General features: G+C 42.6%; 1 protein-coding gene across 1 annotated transcript; it reads left to right on the forward strand.

Annotated features, from left to right (window-relative positions):
* Positions 1–210: 210 nt before the first annotated feature.
* Positions 211–15,743, forward strand: RB195_015357 (uncharacterized protein; the record flags this gene model as incomplete). Its single annotated transcript, XM_064206026.1, has 16 exons — positions 211–297; positions 3,217–3,332; positions 3,422–3,542; positions 7,400–7,471; positions 7,538–7,729; positions 7,979–8,077; positions 9,458–9,538; positions 9,622–9,711; positions 9,769–9,875; positions 11,009–11,135; positions 12,934–12,999; positions 13,056–13,181; positions 13,703–13,820; positions 13,884–13,996; positions 14,177–14,318; positions 15,607–15,743. The coding sequence occupies 16 exons, from the start codon at positions 211–213 to the stop codon at positions 15,741–15,743; spliced, it is 1,794 nt and encodes a 597-aa protein (XP_064061907.1).
* Between the last annotated feature and the right edge of the window lie 537 nt (positions 15,744–16,280).

Consider the following 16,280-nt stretch of genomic DNA (forward strand, 5'->3'; position numbering starts at 1 on the left):
TCGCTCCTAATATTCTTGGTTGAATTCTAAACTTTCCGACAATGATTTGAAAGTGTTTTCGCGTTTTTGATCTAGCTGTTATCACCCGTAAGTACACTTCTATCTATTTCGAATAGAACAGGTAACCGTTATACTGCCAATGATAAGACTTGATATCTCTCACTTTAAAAACCCAGAGATTTCGGAAGAACCACTACTCTTTCACCTATCATGTGGCTAACAGTTGCATTAGCATCTCTTCTGCTTTTACCACATTACGAAGTACACGGCTACGCACCGGATGACTTGTTAATGTTGGTAAGTTGAGTAAGTTGTTCGTGAGAACGTGCCTATGCTCAATCAGATTGGATAGCACAGAACAGTTCATCAATCCCGGCACCATAGGGAGTTTTGCCAGCTTAAGCCATGGATTTCAGAAAGATGCTCAACGTGTCAGTTCTTGCCGGCAAGTAAACCCTCTTAAACACCAAAAAACTCAATAACTTCGCTGACACCTCAAACTCAAAGAAGAGTAGTCTCAAAAACGTTTTCTGGAGTTTCAACGCAGGTTGCTGGTATACCTCTTCCACGTCATTAAAAGGCAGCGTACCACACAACTGAAGGTGTATGGCTCATCCCACGAAGAGATAGGGTGGGGGTATAGATTAGGCGTAAAAGTGCGATCAATTCCCCTCCCGTATTGTCCGGAGAAACGAAGTTGAGGCTGCCTTTTTGCACCGAATCCACCTATGAGGCAATTAATATTGGATCACATCTGTTTGCGTCGGCTTCTCACCGCTTCCGCGAGCGAACCGAAAGTCAGTATGCTGCTCAGGAGCCTCGACGAGCGTGTATAGTACCAACCTCGCAAAAGCTCCGCTTTCAGATAGTACTTTGCTTGCAGGCTTACATGTTTGTTCTTACATGTTCTTGCTAGTTTGCTTTAAGGGAGATATCAGGTAGGAAGGTTGCAAATATATCTCAAGCTTTCCCTAAAAGCATCCAGTGGTTCAAGCGATTCCCTTAATGTCGGTTGCTGTAATTTCTGCCATCCTTTGTTGTCGTATTTACATAGCATACGAATCATTAGATGCTCGGGAGAGGTAGATTGATATATACTTGTAACGTTCTCGCCTGATACCTCCACAAAAGCTCCCAAACAAGGAAAAGAAATGCTAGAGCAAACATGTAAGCCTGCTAACAAGTCATTATCTAAGAGCGGAACTTTCCCAAGGCATTTCATTTCGTATTTCATAGTTTTCAGGTTAGAAAGATCCGGTGTAACAAGGCTATTTTCAACGTTGTTCTTCTTTATAATCGGGGAAAATTGAACGCAATGGTGCTCATTTCCCTCCGAATCTGCGCTATACTAAACTCGTGAACTACACCCCTAGTCCTAAGTCGGTTTATTGCGAAGTCTGACGTGTTTGATTAGTGATAAAATGGAACGGCTCACAACTGCACTTTTTCGTGACCGCACTCTATTTTACTCGCATCGAATACATTCCACTTCATTGCAGCATATAAATGATCAACGGGATAGAACACGCTCCAATCGGGTCTCAAGTGTATTTAAAGTCACCGTATCACGAAAATGACATAGTACGGAATCTCAAGGGAAGACGTAGAGTTTTGGGTTTTATATAACGGAAACGAACACGACTCCGTGAAATTTCCCTAGTTGTCTTAAAAACACGGCATGCGAACCACTTTATTTCTTAGGAGGTATGCTAAAACGTGTACCCTTGTACAAACATCGGTCTCTTCAGCCGCCTATTCATTGGTTTTACTTTAATAGGGTGGCGACGAGACTTCATTGAACTTGGACCGCTCGCTCGTGTACGCAACGCGTGCACAAGAGTGACGCATTGCAACTGATTTCATAGGAAAGAAATCCGTCTTTCACATTGTTTTTTGCAACGATTAAAGAGAGACGAGAGTAGAAACGCTCGTTTTCGTAATCTACAACTCGACCTCTATGTTTTTCTGGTGTTTCCATCGATTATAGGTAGTACATCACGAAACTGACGCCATATACTGCATATAATCGATCAGCGCAACGCGTCTGCCACAATACCAGCTTACTTAGTTCGATAAGCATGCTTTGAAGTTTTGTTTTAGCTCTCTGACATCTCTGACAGCTTACGACACACAGTGTGAACCTTGTCTGATATCTACACGCATATTAATACGCAACAGTGTGCATATGAAAAAAGATTACAGATACACACAATAGTACAAATTACTGAACATAGCTAGCATTAAACCTCAACTTATAACCGAGCAAAGCAGTCCCATCAGACAGTACTCCGCTAATATCACGACCACTGGGGTACTGAGGCTCTGCTGACGAAAGTGACGACGCCGAAACGTTAGCCGTAATAACAAGTAAGAATATGTTTATCAAAACAGGACTTTAGGCTGTCAGCAAAGTTCGCAGAAGTGATGAAGGACTCATGTGCTGCATCAGTAGGTGCTTATCTCTACCACCTGGTGACTCCATGGCTAGGTGGAGTTTGGTCGATAATCACCAATTGGAAGAGGGGCGACTGCGAGACCGTCGCTTCTGTGAACTACAACTTCTGTACGGACAACGTTATCATTTACAAATATTTGTGTCAGCATGACCCAACATAAAATGGATAGCTGCGATGATGATCGTGACAACTGAAACCTCTCTTTAAGTCTTGCAGCGCAGCACCTCCATACTAAGAAGGATCGAGAAACGGAAGCACGAAGCGGCAAGTGCGAGCCTTCTGCCAAAATGGAGAAAGTCCTTGCATACGTTTCAGCAAGCACGTCGTTCTGTACTCGTCGTCTTCTGAACTCGTTTGGCAACGAATCAATGCATTTGTAAAGGTGAATCAAACGCTACAAGTTGGCTCGGTATGCGTGACTTTCCATGCCGCACCTGAAGAGAACAATGGAAAAGTTTAGCAAGGGCTCCAGCCATGTCCTACCCACTACGCGTTTCAAGCTCGACCGCTTACGCATCTGCACCGAGTTCCAGGCTATTTTGACCCCACCATACACCTGAGTGCTAGTTCAAATCAGAGCTCGTGATCGTAGAGGTATCACTGCGTTCCTTCACAGGGATTCAGAGCCAGATCAGAGCTGCAAATCACAAAGGGACAATATCTACTTAAGGCTCCACTAGATGCATTCAAATCACCACCGTTACAGCTAATATTCAGTAAGCTGATAGGGAATTCGGTTCGATAAATCTTATTTTTCAAGGATCGAATCATTTGCGCCAACGGGAAGGATCCATACACAGGATACTTCAATTATACAACTTGCAACCGCTATCCAGGAGCGCAAATCTTCCCCTTTTGCGTCTACATCGTGGTTCCGTAAGCACATACGAATTATATAAGTACTTGTGAGATGAAGACCTACAAAATCAATCGTCCATCCTTCAGATATTTATATTATGTTGCAGATCTACAGAAAAAACGGCCAGCAAAACGTATTACGGTTGTGTGTTTGCTGAACAGTTGCCACAAAAATGCATCGATTACGGAGATTATTACTTTTCCAGCACGGATATCACTTTCAATGGGGTATGCAACCATTTTAGAGGGATTTTTTTCCTATAGATTTTCAGCAGAATTCGTCTCATTCACATTCTAGGTAGGCAGACGACCGCATACTTAATTACCAACTATGGATTTTCTTGCCTCACTTACTAGATACGTAGGGGGCCTATGCCTAAAATGCGAAATACCTACCATAAAGTTAAGTGATGAAGAGGACCAAAAAACCACCAAAGGCTCGGTATTCGGTCTTATCAACACAATATATCGCGATATCGGCAAGAGATGGTCGTGATGTGGACAGAAATGAAATAATGACTACGCCAAAGACTATGTTTAGTTGCATTCAAAAACCGTCATTTATGTATAATGTTGATCTATGTAGTATCGACAACAATTGAAGACATCACACCACGAATCTGGGGTGGTGCGGGTTTCATGTGGATTATGCCTATACGGAGTCGTAGATTATGAGGAGGAGAGTGATTCCGTCCATTTTTTCCTAATTGCACAAGGCTGGCGCGCTCCAACCGAGCTCGTTGTAGAAAATAGTGTCCGGAACGCTCGAAGCCGCATCTTCCGGGCCGTTTCTTACGGAAATCAGGAAGAAATGGACGGAATCACCCCCCTCCCTATAGGCATTGCCCACCTGCAATCCGTACCACCCCAGATTCGTGGGGTGATGCCTTTGATGTTCTATTGTCTCGCTGCAGTTTCGTAAGCGGCTGGCTGAAAGGGCGCAGTGGAGCATAGTGAGCTCGTATAGGCATAACCCACCTGAAATCCGCACCACCCCACGAATCTGGTTATACGGGGTCGTAGAACATGGAGAGAATTGTGATTCCGTCCATGTTCTACGACGATTTTGATTTTGTGATTTCTTCCTAATTGCCGTAAAAAAACGGTCCGGAAGATGCAGCTCGTGCACAAGGCTGGTGCGCTCCAATCGAACTCGTTGAAGAAAATAGCGCCCCGGAACGCTCGAAGGAAAACCGTCAACTGCGGCGATGAGTGGGACTAGCAATGGTGTCCGCTCAAATCTCACTGCTACACTCCACCGCACCACTTCGAGCGAGTCGTTTACGCAACTGCACCGAGCTTCATGTTCTTTTGACTATATCCATTCTTTGTATCGAAAGCTTGAGAATTTGGCAGAGTTTGAGAATATTGGCATTCCGATAAGTGCGATAGAGAAGATGCCAAGCCTCAACGACAAAAAAGAAACTCGGAGTCTGCTTCATCACAATGCAAAGAGAACGGTTCTCATCTCAAAGAACATTGAATCAACATTAGGCGACCAGAGAATTATGTAAGGTTTCCGAGGGTTCATCGCCTATACTTAATATCTGCGATTTCTCCACATCAGGATCTGTTGTATTCATCTTTGTTGAAATATTGTACGATGAACAATTGTACTAACCAAATCTCCCCAAACAATCTTTGAGAATGATTGAGCGGTTGGATAGAGATCGATTTTCGAGTCAGTACTATTTGCTTTTAAGTCTGGTATCTTTAATAAACCCTCCCCCCCCCCCTCCCTTCCCAACCCCCCCCAAACGAAATACAACGCTCCTCAGTTCACTTCGCTATCGCAATCACCTCACTTCAGAACTGACTACAACCGTCGAACCGAAATTTTTGTTAACCAGAACGAAAAAAAAACCAAAAAAAAAATTTGTGTAACCAAAAAAAAAAAAGGGCTGAGGGATCAAATTTCAAAGAGGCTCGTTAGTCAGACCACCTTTGTCAAAACCTTGCAAAAAATGTGGGTACTAACTTATTCAATAGCTGTTTCCCAGGAAGGTAAAAGGTTATTACTGGTTCGTCTGAAACACAATATAAGGAGATAAAGTAAGGTACTTGAACCTCACGTTGACTGTAATATGGAATACAGTTAATTATACAGGAGCAGTAAGACGGATTTGCAGGGTTTCTTGCGTCAACCATGATCGGTAGTATTAAAAATCAGTTGCTGGCTGAAAGGGCGCAGTGGAGCATAGTGAGCTCGTATAGGCATAACCCACCTGAAATCCGCACCACCCCACGAATCTGGTTATACGGGGTCGTAGAACATGGAGAGAATTGTGATTCCGTCCATGTTCTACGACGATTTTGATTTTGTGATTTCTTCCTAATTGCCGTAAAAAAACGGTCCGGAAGATGCAGCTCGTGCACAAGGCTGGTGCGCTCCAATCGAACTCGTTGAAGAAAATAGCGCCCCGGAACGCTCGAAGGAAAACCGTCAACTGCGGCGATGAGTGGGACTAGCAATGGTGTCCGCTCAAATCTCACTGCTACACTCCACCGCACCACTTCGAGCGAGTCGTTTACGCAACTGCACCGAGCTTCATGTTCTTTTGACTATATCCATTCTTTGTATCGAAAGCTTGAGAATTTGGCAGAGTTTGAGAATATTGGCATTCCGATAAGTGCGATAGAGAAGATGCCAAGCCTCAACGACAAAAAAGAAACTCGGAGTCTGCTTCATCACAATGCAAAGAGAACGGTTCTCATCTCAAAGAACATTGAATCAACATTAGGCGACCAGAGAATTATGTAAGGTTTCCGAGGGTTCATCGCCTATACTTAATATCTGCGATTTCTCCACATCAGGATCTGTTGTATTCATCTTTGTTGAAATATTGTACGATGAACAATTGTACTAACCAAATCTCCCCAAACAATCTTTGAGAATGATTGAGCGGTTGGATAGAGATCGATTTTCGAGTCAGTACTATTTGCTGTCAAGTCTACTCTGTGTTCGAAATACAACGCTCCTCATTTAGATGACTGATGTCAATGACGTCCACACAGTAGCTGCCCTACTCGACTCAAGCAGCGGGCTTGATGCGGTTGCTCGTCATCATCTAGGTTCTCGAGCACATCTCTATTGGATCTTCTCGAATTGAGCGCTCGCACAAAATCCATCTATTCTTCTCTGCTCGATATCCTGCGAGACATAGGGTCTCGCTTGGCCTGCTTAGCGACACCAAGTAATCCGAATACCTCAGGTCGACACTCAGCACTCCAGCACTTCAGCGCAACAAAAGGAATAGTTGTTACCAAAGGTTCCATGCTTCCTCCAGGTATCCGACTTACATGAGTTGGGCTTTGACAGTGTGCTGGGAAACAGCACCTTTTCGCAATATCTGCGCAACTTCCGCGATATAATTCTGGAAGTTCCACAGCTCATGCGCGTCCAGAGAGCATACTCAAAGGTCTGAGTGGATCTGGTACAAGTAGATTAAAGGCGTAGCAACCAGACTCGTAGACGCGCCGCCACACGAAAGGGGACTGTTTCAATATTCCAAGTCAAGAACGTGAGTTGTGATCTGGTTGAAATTGGCTATTTACTGTGACTGCGCGACTGATCGATAGTAAATCGAATCGAATTCATATTTCGAATAACGAGATAATGGTCAGCTAGTTAAATCTTCACATATTGCTAGGAATAATGAATCACGGACACATGCACCACACTTAAGGGAATAACCATCACTTACCGCAAGTAAAAACTAACACTGAGTACCTTTGCTTCACGATGAGAGAAAGATGTGGATCCATGTCGATATTGCGTTGTTCACGAATTGAACTCATGCCTCCTTTCCGAACCAATCGACAAACTACTTGTTCTGCGCCCGGAATCTGGTGTGAGACAGGGAAGAGCACGAAACACCAGAGCTGCTTTTGAGGCAGCAGAAGGCGGAAGGAAACCGCAACTCCGCCAACAAACGGGACTCTATCTGTGCCAACGGTTACATCAAATAAATTCAAACATTTTCGAAATTTGGAGATTTCGTTTCTGAAACTGTAGCTCTTAACACAAACTCCTACAGATCAAGAAGTTTTTAAGCTTAACTTGTTCATGTACTCGCCAATTACAGATGAAATTGCACGGAGCCTTAATGTGCTGCATGGATGATTACTGTAACGAAGTGGAGGAGCCGGTATTTGCGGTAAGAAACGCGTAAATATGGCAATGATATTAGTAACGCATATAACCCTCATTTCCACATTTTCAGCAAGTACGTTTGATGGAATTATCTCAGAACGACTTCAGAAATGCATTACCGTTTCTTATTCTTCTCCTGTTAGTCACTGTCTCGATAATGCCATTGATGAACAGTCATCTGGAGGAACGACGCAAGGACAGCCTCAAACGAGCAGAAAAAGCTCAATGGATTGATCAAATGCCGAATGCTCTTCCGCTTATAGTATGATTTAAAGGCAGCATATCACGAATCTGAGGTGGGAGGGAGTACGCGGGAAAAGCTAGGGAGGGGTTGTAGATTGCATCCTGATTCTGTGGAATCCGTACAAGGTAGCACATTCTAACGCATCTCGTAGGAAGAAACCTCCGCCGTTCCCACTCCGTTTTTCATGACCACTGGAGAGAGCTGTGCTGCCTTTAAGAAATTTCTATCGAATCTGCATTGCTTCTGAAACTATAAACTATCTTTCAGGAAATTAACAAATGCTACATGATCAGTCCGAATTTCTCGTCGCTTCGCAGGCTACATGATACATTAAGACATTTCAACCAGGCTTACAAATTTCCAGTGGTATGTTGTACATAAATCGCAAAAAACAGCACCACTTTAAAGAGATTTGGAAATAAATGAAACCAGCCAGCACATTTTAACCTTGAATGCTACAATTTCCTTGACCTCCTCTGAACCAGCATTTCATCTCACTCAAGATACCTTAAATCTTCGGCTGCTCCAACGTTTCGTTCTATGTAATGACGAGCTTGTTCTGTCAAGAGCGTTGGTGAGTGTGTGTAACGAAATTTCAGAAAGCACGGGTGGGTCCGACAGCATCGGTGTAGTGTGTCGGGTACAGAATGCGATAAAATGGGGTCGAACAGGTTCCACTTCGTCAAATTGATGCACCGGCGTCAGAAGGCCGTAGAAGTGGGTCCCACAACGTCGAGTTGGTGTCTCTAAGGCAGAGGAAGCGTTAGAAAGGGAGAAAAGGAGCCCATGGCGTCAGGGTGGTGGATAAGAAACCACTGGGGTGATTCCATGGAACGTATTTGAAGCGACGGCACAAGAAATTGGAATCAGCAGAGATGCTGGTGCAGGAGTACAACACAACAATTCTGAGCGAGTTTGTCAGAAAGTTTTGTCTAACGAGTTCTAAAGATAGTCTACACTTTCACGACTGGATAAAGGATAAATGATTAAGTGTTAGCAGTTAATCAATAACCTTGGCATGCACCACCATCTTCACTTCAATTCAGAATATTGAGGTTTACGAACGTGTAACTGGCCTGTAAAGTGACTTGCAGGGGCCAAAAATATTGACCTGACACATCGGCTAGCCTCCGCAAGTCACATTCAGGCCTAGTCGGCAGCAGGCCGGATTCGAACCTCCGACTAATCGTGCAGACAGCGGAACCTCTTATCGATTGTGCTGCACTTCGGCCTCAAGACTGAATAACCAAAATAAGTAGAAACTCCCCTTTAACTTTAGAAATCGCCATCTTATTGTAGCGGCAACCTAAGGACGGAGACAGATAAGCGAAAAGAAAACTCAATGCACTGTAGGTCTGTTTCTGCCACGATTAATAGTGCGGAAGAATGAGCAGATGTGAAATAATAATACCAACATCGTGGTCTTGCCACGATCCTGAATATTCGGTGGGATGAGGGAATCGAGTTAGCAGAACTTGAAGTTCGAGTTGCAATAACGTCCCGATTTTCTCTTACTCTTTCGAAAACTGGATTAGCCCAACAGAAAAAAAGAATGACTCTAACTTACAAATGGTTTTTTTAATTTTGCGATCATTTAAACTATTAGACATAGAACGAATCTTTTTGTTTTCACAATACTGAACACTTCACTTTCTCGTCGTTGTGTTCTTGTAAAAATGTATGCTTCTTTCAAAGAGATAACTAGGAAGAAAGAAAGTGAATTTTCACCATACGAGTTTTTTTTAGAACGAAACTATAGAAGATCAAGAGGCAAATATGTTCCTGGAAGTGCACACAACTCAACAAGACGCTACTGTCTGTAAACGGGTAGGGTAACTAGATCTTAAACATTTATTGAAGTTGAACCACAGAGAAGATTTTGAAAAAAAAAGAACTGATAATCGTTTGAGGTCAAACGTAAGGTCCAAACAAAGCTTTCCTCGCTAGCAATGAAAATGGTCGAACATGGACCGTATGAGTTCGATTTCGATCCGACAGAGGTTCGTGGGAAATTGTTCGTTCAGTATTGTCAGAGAAAAAAAATATGTCGAACATAGGTTGGAGATCTGTTCGATTCCGTATCGCAACTTCTTTCGCGCGAACCAAGCCTTCTACAATTGGCCGCTGATGTGTGGATCTATGGGAACCTGGACGGCAGCTATGCGTGAGTGTGAAGTCGTCATCTCTAACCATCAGACATCGTTACCAGCGTTCGCGCGATCCGGAAGGAAAAAACAAACCGAACTGTTAGACTTGAGAGACACCCGCAAACTTCATCCAAGTGATCTTGTCTTGGGCGGAGCCAGCCAATAATACTGCTTTGAGCGCTCGCCTTGCGGCACAATAGTTGGTCGATCTTATTGGTCAAAGCGATCTGGTCGATACTATTGGTTAATGAAGCATTACACTCAAAAGCCAAACAAGGAATTCCAATAATTTTTTTATGGATAGCTTCTCCCAAAGACAAATCACTGAGATCGATCAAGTTTATAGCGTCATTTATATTTGCACGTAAAAAAAACGGCTTAAAAAAAGAAAAAAAGGACATTAGTGTGCGTAGACGAGATGAAGAAGTATTTCATAAAATATTCCGAATTTGAAGAAATAGTAGGATTTATCTTTTAGATTTCGTCCACCCATAGGTGCGATAGGGAGGAGCTGAACCTTCCTCAAATGAAGGGGGTCTTGCTCATTGGGTGCAGCTCAAGTTATGAGGATCCCTCCTCCAACTGTTCAAAAGTGAAAGGTGTCCTTTCGTCAACGCGTGTATGGTCCAACCTATATTTCCACAATCGAACACATAGACTCCATAAACGACCACCTCTTGTTCCCACCACCCCTATTTCACTTTTCCAAAAAAGTTGTTCTTACACCTATTCACAGCCTTCTTACAAATTTCTTTCTTCTGGCAATAAATCTACAGTATTTCGAACTCTCCTTCCATGTTCTTCATTTTTCAAGCAATTCTATCCTATCTATTCCATAACTATCTCCATGACTCATTTTGTGTAACCTGTCGAAACGATTAGATTGACAAGGTAAAACATTGGAGTACTGGTTTTTAGTCGAGAGCAAAAACTCCCTGGAGCTCCCTTCAACCGGTCCTTTCTCAATCACACAACAAAGACCAATAAAAAGTCATAAGAAGGCAAAGGCCAACGAAATCAACCCAAAAAATGTAGAACGACTCAGCACAATATGTTCAATACAGAATAATAAATATAAGTTCATGATAAAACATTTAAAACTTCTTATATAACATAACTATGGAACATATTAAGCTTTTGTGAGTTGCAGCACCGTATACCGATGGCTACACTCAAATGGATGGCCGCCGAAGAGAAAAGTCCTCTTTCTCGGTGGCTACACTGCGGATGGACGTTACTACTCTTTAGAAACCATCACGTTGCTCTTTGCTCTTAAGGTTTGCAAGTATAATCAGTTTTTTTCTTCTTGCTGAAAACTCCATCAGATCTCTAACTTCAAACAGAGTTTGACATTAATAAAGGGGAGATGCAAAGCAATTGGAAATACACCGACTTGGAAGAAATGTGTGGAAGTTTAACCGGATAGACATCCTGTTTTCACGTGAGCGGAACTCTATAGGAGCTCAATAGAATTCCACGCTGTTGGAGTAGGATCCACAACTTTTTTGAGCCATTCAAAATGGTGCTTAGTGTCATAAATCGTAGAGTTTTTGTGGCTAAAGTACTACAGAGCTGAGGCTACTAAAAATATACAGTTGTCTTTCTCACGAATTTTCAAGGGTTTCAATCGAAAATAATAGCATTCGAATCAGTCGAGAGATAAATTTGACGAGTAGTACAATACCAAGAAGTATGGCTGTTGGCGGTAGTCTAAGCAAACTATTTCAGAATTCTGGACAAACATTTCTTTACCACAAACTGACATCTTCGGAGAAAATCACCTGTAGATGTAAATCACATCTGTAAAATTGAGACACACATGTAGATTCAGAACTGCTTTATATAGTTGCTTATTTTTCTAGTTTACTTATTGACATGCACGATGTGCTCCAGAGAAAGAAACTACATTTTGTCCGAGTCAGAACAAAAAGCAAAAAATTCCGCTTTTAATTTTCTCGACGGAAAAACTAGAGCAGTTCCTTCCGTTGTGGGTAACGGATCCCTTTCCTCCTATACTATATCCTATATAGGTGAGGGGTGCTCTCATGAAATCTATTTCTCTAATCCAGAAAGTTTCACATTATTCAGTCTCTCTAACACTTCGTGGAGAACTAACCCAGTCCAACGTAAGAAAATCACATTGTGGATCGTGGGCACACTGTCTGGTAACTTAAAGGCAGCATATCACGAAATTGACGATGCTGCGACCTCTCATAGATAGCACAGAGTTCGGGATGCAGATGACCTCTATGGCCATTCCGCACGCTATTTTTCGGGACTAGGGGTGGGAGAACCGAGTGTGGTCACCTTAATACTCGCGATCAACACTCCGAGCTCTACATTGTCTATGATATATTCCAACATCGTCGATTTCATGATATGCTGCCTTAAGCAAGAGGGTTCATCAACGTCCATCACCCTTAAACAACTAACCACCAAAATCTAGACAGAAGAGAATTACCGGTTAGAGGCTGCCAAACTTAATGAGAGAGAATCCATACAGGAATAGTTGAGAATAGGGAGTTAACCCAAAAATTGTACAATATTACCCTACTGCAGCAGTACTTTTTTATATATAATATATCTTCACGTTATTCTTCCAAATCAGGATAGAGTTTACGATTGATTCGAGGAATGCGTTGCGATCTTAAACTCGCTGTAACTCTGTAATTAGACGGGGAAACACCAGTTGAAGGACTAATACTAACGTCAATAGTTTCGTTTAAAAAAATTCGAAATGATAAATAAGCAGTTAAATAAAACTTTAATTGATTGAATTCATTTTGTTTAAGATTCGTGTGTATTTGTCCTCTCTGTGCGCGACCCGCAGGAGGATTTTGGAGACTCGCGATGTGCGAGCGGATCCTACAGTCATCGCTGAATATGCTCGATTAGCGACCGCGACGCTACTGCAACGCAATCTCTTTCTTTGCTTGCTTGCCACACATCCTCTCCTTTTTCTGCCCTAGTATAATCGCAAGCATCCTGTCGAGAATGTAAGACGCCTATCTATTTGTGACAAATAGATAATAAAAAAGGGTATTTCCGGAGTCTCCTTGATCCCACGTATTTCAGAAACAAATGCCCAATCATGTATATTTGCTTCGAGGTGCTGCAGAGGTATATCCTATGAACATCGAGGTGAGCGACATCATAGAGACTTCCAAAAAATTCTCTATAACCATCGCCTATTTGAGGGTCGCTTTTCTCGACGAGTCACACGATGTCTAGAAGGAGTTATTCAACGAGCTTGTGGATATCTACCGTTAGCTGCCACCATCGCTGACACGATTTTCTGTTGTCATGGCGGAATAACGCCAAGGGTATTTCTTTCCGAAATTCATGTTTAGAAAGAAAATAAAAAAGCGAAGCGCTCAACTTAAATTGCGATGAAATTTGCAAAAACTCTGAAAAGCAGGAGAGCACAGAGAGCAGACGCTTACTGGTTCCACGCTGTCGTTCAGAATGCGAGCAACAGCTCACAAGGAAGAGATGAGCTGGTGATGGTCTCCACAAGGTCCCCGATGTCACAATTTTCAAAGCATATTGTAGGGCAGCGTTATCATATGCAATCATTCTCAACTGAACTATAAATCAAGTGTTGTCACCATTGTGATTTAAAAAGTTGGGAATCTCTGCCGCCATCAATTCCATCACAAGATGCAACATTCCCGAAAGCTAGTTTCGAAGTATACATGCGTTCCATCGTAACGTGCACCTTCGATGACTACATTCACACGAAAATTCCAAATCCCGAGGTTTTAGAACACATAATGCTCTCAAACCACCAAAAAACCTAGATCAGCCACTAGAAATTAGTTCTACTGTACAGTACGTCTTTCAGATGACTAAACTCAGTGATATCACGGACATCAGGCGACCAATTCATCACGTTAGAAAAGGAACAATTGCTGCTGATTTGATTTTCAGCGTAGTAAGCAAAAGCGCAGGACCAATTGCAGGTAGGTTCATCAAAATCCCGCGTTTTGCAGACCATAATACAACAACATCTATGCACTTCTCAGGAGCGCGTGGTCGCCGCTTTAATCCGATGTGTGATGAAACAGAATTAGTTCTGAGAGGTCTTGGCATGGAAATGCTTATACGAAGTCGTAATCCCGTGAAACAAGGATATCAGGCACGTTTTGCACTGGTCACATTTTCTGAACAAAATGTTCGGGGCTGTTTACACTGTAGTCACTGCCCGTGACACGAAATGATTAATGATCGTGCATTTCAAAAATGTACATGACGCGGCGACAAACAACGCGTTTCCATGAAACTGTGCTTTTGTCTATCGATCACCGTCAACTTGCAGTCATTCGGCGCACGAACACTATCGATATGGTCTGCACCTGGAGAGTCGAGCTGCAAAGCCGGAGCGGCCATACATGTGAACTGTTCGAAAGTACTCACCATAGTGAAAATGGCCGAATACGGAACCTTTACCAAGGAACAGTGTAAGTAATACCTCTAGTCATATAGCAGTGCACTGTGGACACCCATCTGTAGGATTAGAACTTCTGCGTCTCTGATTAATCTCATACACCAACATTTCTCAGTAGGAATAAGCTTAACAGAATTTCAATCGGTAACCTATGAATTTGTGTCGTTTTGAAAAGTGCTGAATACTATTTCCACAAACGATTTGCTAACTCCTAGGTAGGACTAGAGGCATTGGGATGCAACGAAGATCAGTACGATGAGTTTAGGCTTGCCTGGTATTGGGAATTGAAATAATCCACTCCATGTACATACAAAGATCGCACTTGAGCAGTAAAGGGCGGGGGCAGCAATGTTTGCATAGACTGTGGCCTTATAATATACTAATAGGGACATTTGAACTACGACTTGATGAGATCCATCAGGTGAACCAAAAGATCACAGACTAGCCTCCTTGACCCTGGCTCAGAGACCTATCTGCGATCCCGTTTATCGCCAAGGGCACAATGGTATGTTCAATTCCGACTGGAGAGTCCCCCCACACCCCCACCCAGCCGCTTACGCGATTGCACCACTAGTTAGGTATAGTAGAGTCAAAACGATATGAAGCAATGCGCAGAGTCGTCGGAATCGAGATGAGACCGTCACGAACTGCAACGATGGTTGGTGCTAGCAAGGTTCCTTCTCGATCCTAATTGGAACGCTCCACTGCACCGCCTCGAGTGCAACCGCCTAGGCTGCCCACAGAGTTCAGAGCCGCGCGAGCGCGCGGTTTGGCGGCTCTCCGATTTTGGTGGTTATTGAGCGCGCTGTTGTGAATAGTCAATAACCACCAAAACTGCTGAGCCGCCAAACCGCGCACCCGCGTAGCTCTGAACTCTGCGAGCAGCCTCACGCAACTGTAGAGTGCTTTGTGTCGTTTCTGTCGGTGAGCGAGTGTTCGAATGCGTCTGTAGAAACTTCACTGCTGACCCTTCAACAACACCACCGTCTTTTCAATCAATGAGTCATCCCACATGTTTAAAACTAAAATTGCGATAAAGACGATTTGCCACACCGTAGTTTTCCGTTCTCTTTGAGGATAATTTCTGAACAGTCAATCGTTAGGAACTTGATCGTCACCACTTCAACACTAGGGTACAGTATATACCGAACACGATAGCGAATATGTATCAAAGAAGATGCAATTGTACTCCACTAGCATGCATTCGTGAAGACATTTAGAACTAAAGGGATTTCCCAAACTAGAAATCGTCAAGCCTTTTAAATGTTTATGATTAAAAGAGTAACTGATACATTTTGCAGTGGAAAACGCTCAAATTGATCATGCCAATGAAGCTCATTTACCGATGAACAAAGATCGTGAAAGAAAAAAGAAGAAAGGCGCAGCCAAAACAGATGTAAAGAAAAAATCATCAGAAAACTCCAACAGGGAAACGTAAAAACCCCTCCGATGAATTTTACAATTTAATGGAAAAGCGACATTACTCACATGTTAGACTTTATCTTGAAAAATAATTGTTGGGCCCATCTTCTACTCGTCGATTTTATATGAATTTTTTTTTACTATTTGGAAGACATCCACAACGAAGACGGTTTCGATTCTCTTTTGTACATTGTTTTTCACCAATTTTATACCTCAGTTCTTGTGAAAAAACAACAAAGAACTCTGTCAAATACTTGAAAAGCAAATGTATACATGAAAATACCAAACTCTATGAAACAATATGTATATCACATCATTTCTGGGTTAAAACAGTGAGAATCATAAAACTAGAAAAGTAGAAAGTAAATGAGTCGATTCGAAATACATAATGACATCATTATGCAAATACAGTAACAGACACGAGAAAACACGAATGGCATGTTTCGTCTAAACTTAATTTTTGGTGCTAAATAACCACCGTACGTCGTGAATAGTAGAACAGTACAAGCCAATAACCGTATATGATGAAGGCCTGGGGACTTAACTGAAGAGA

The sequence above is a fragment of the Necator americanus genome, chromosome V (assembly GCF_031761385.1).
Source record: "Necator americanus strain Aroian chromosome V, whole genome shotgun sequence".
NCBI lineage: Eukaryota > Metazoa > Nematoda > Chromadorea > Rhabditida > Ancylostomatidae > Necator > Necator americanus.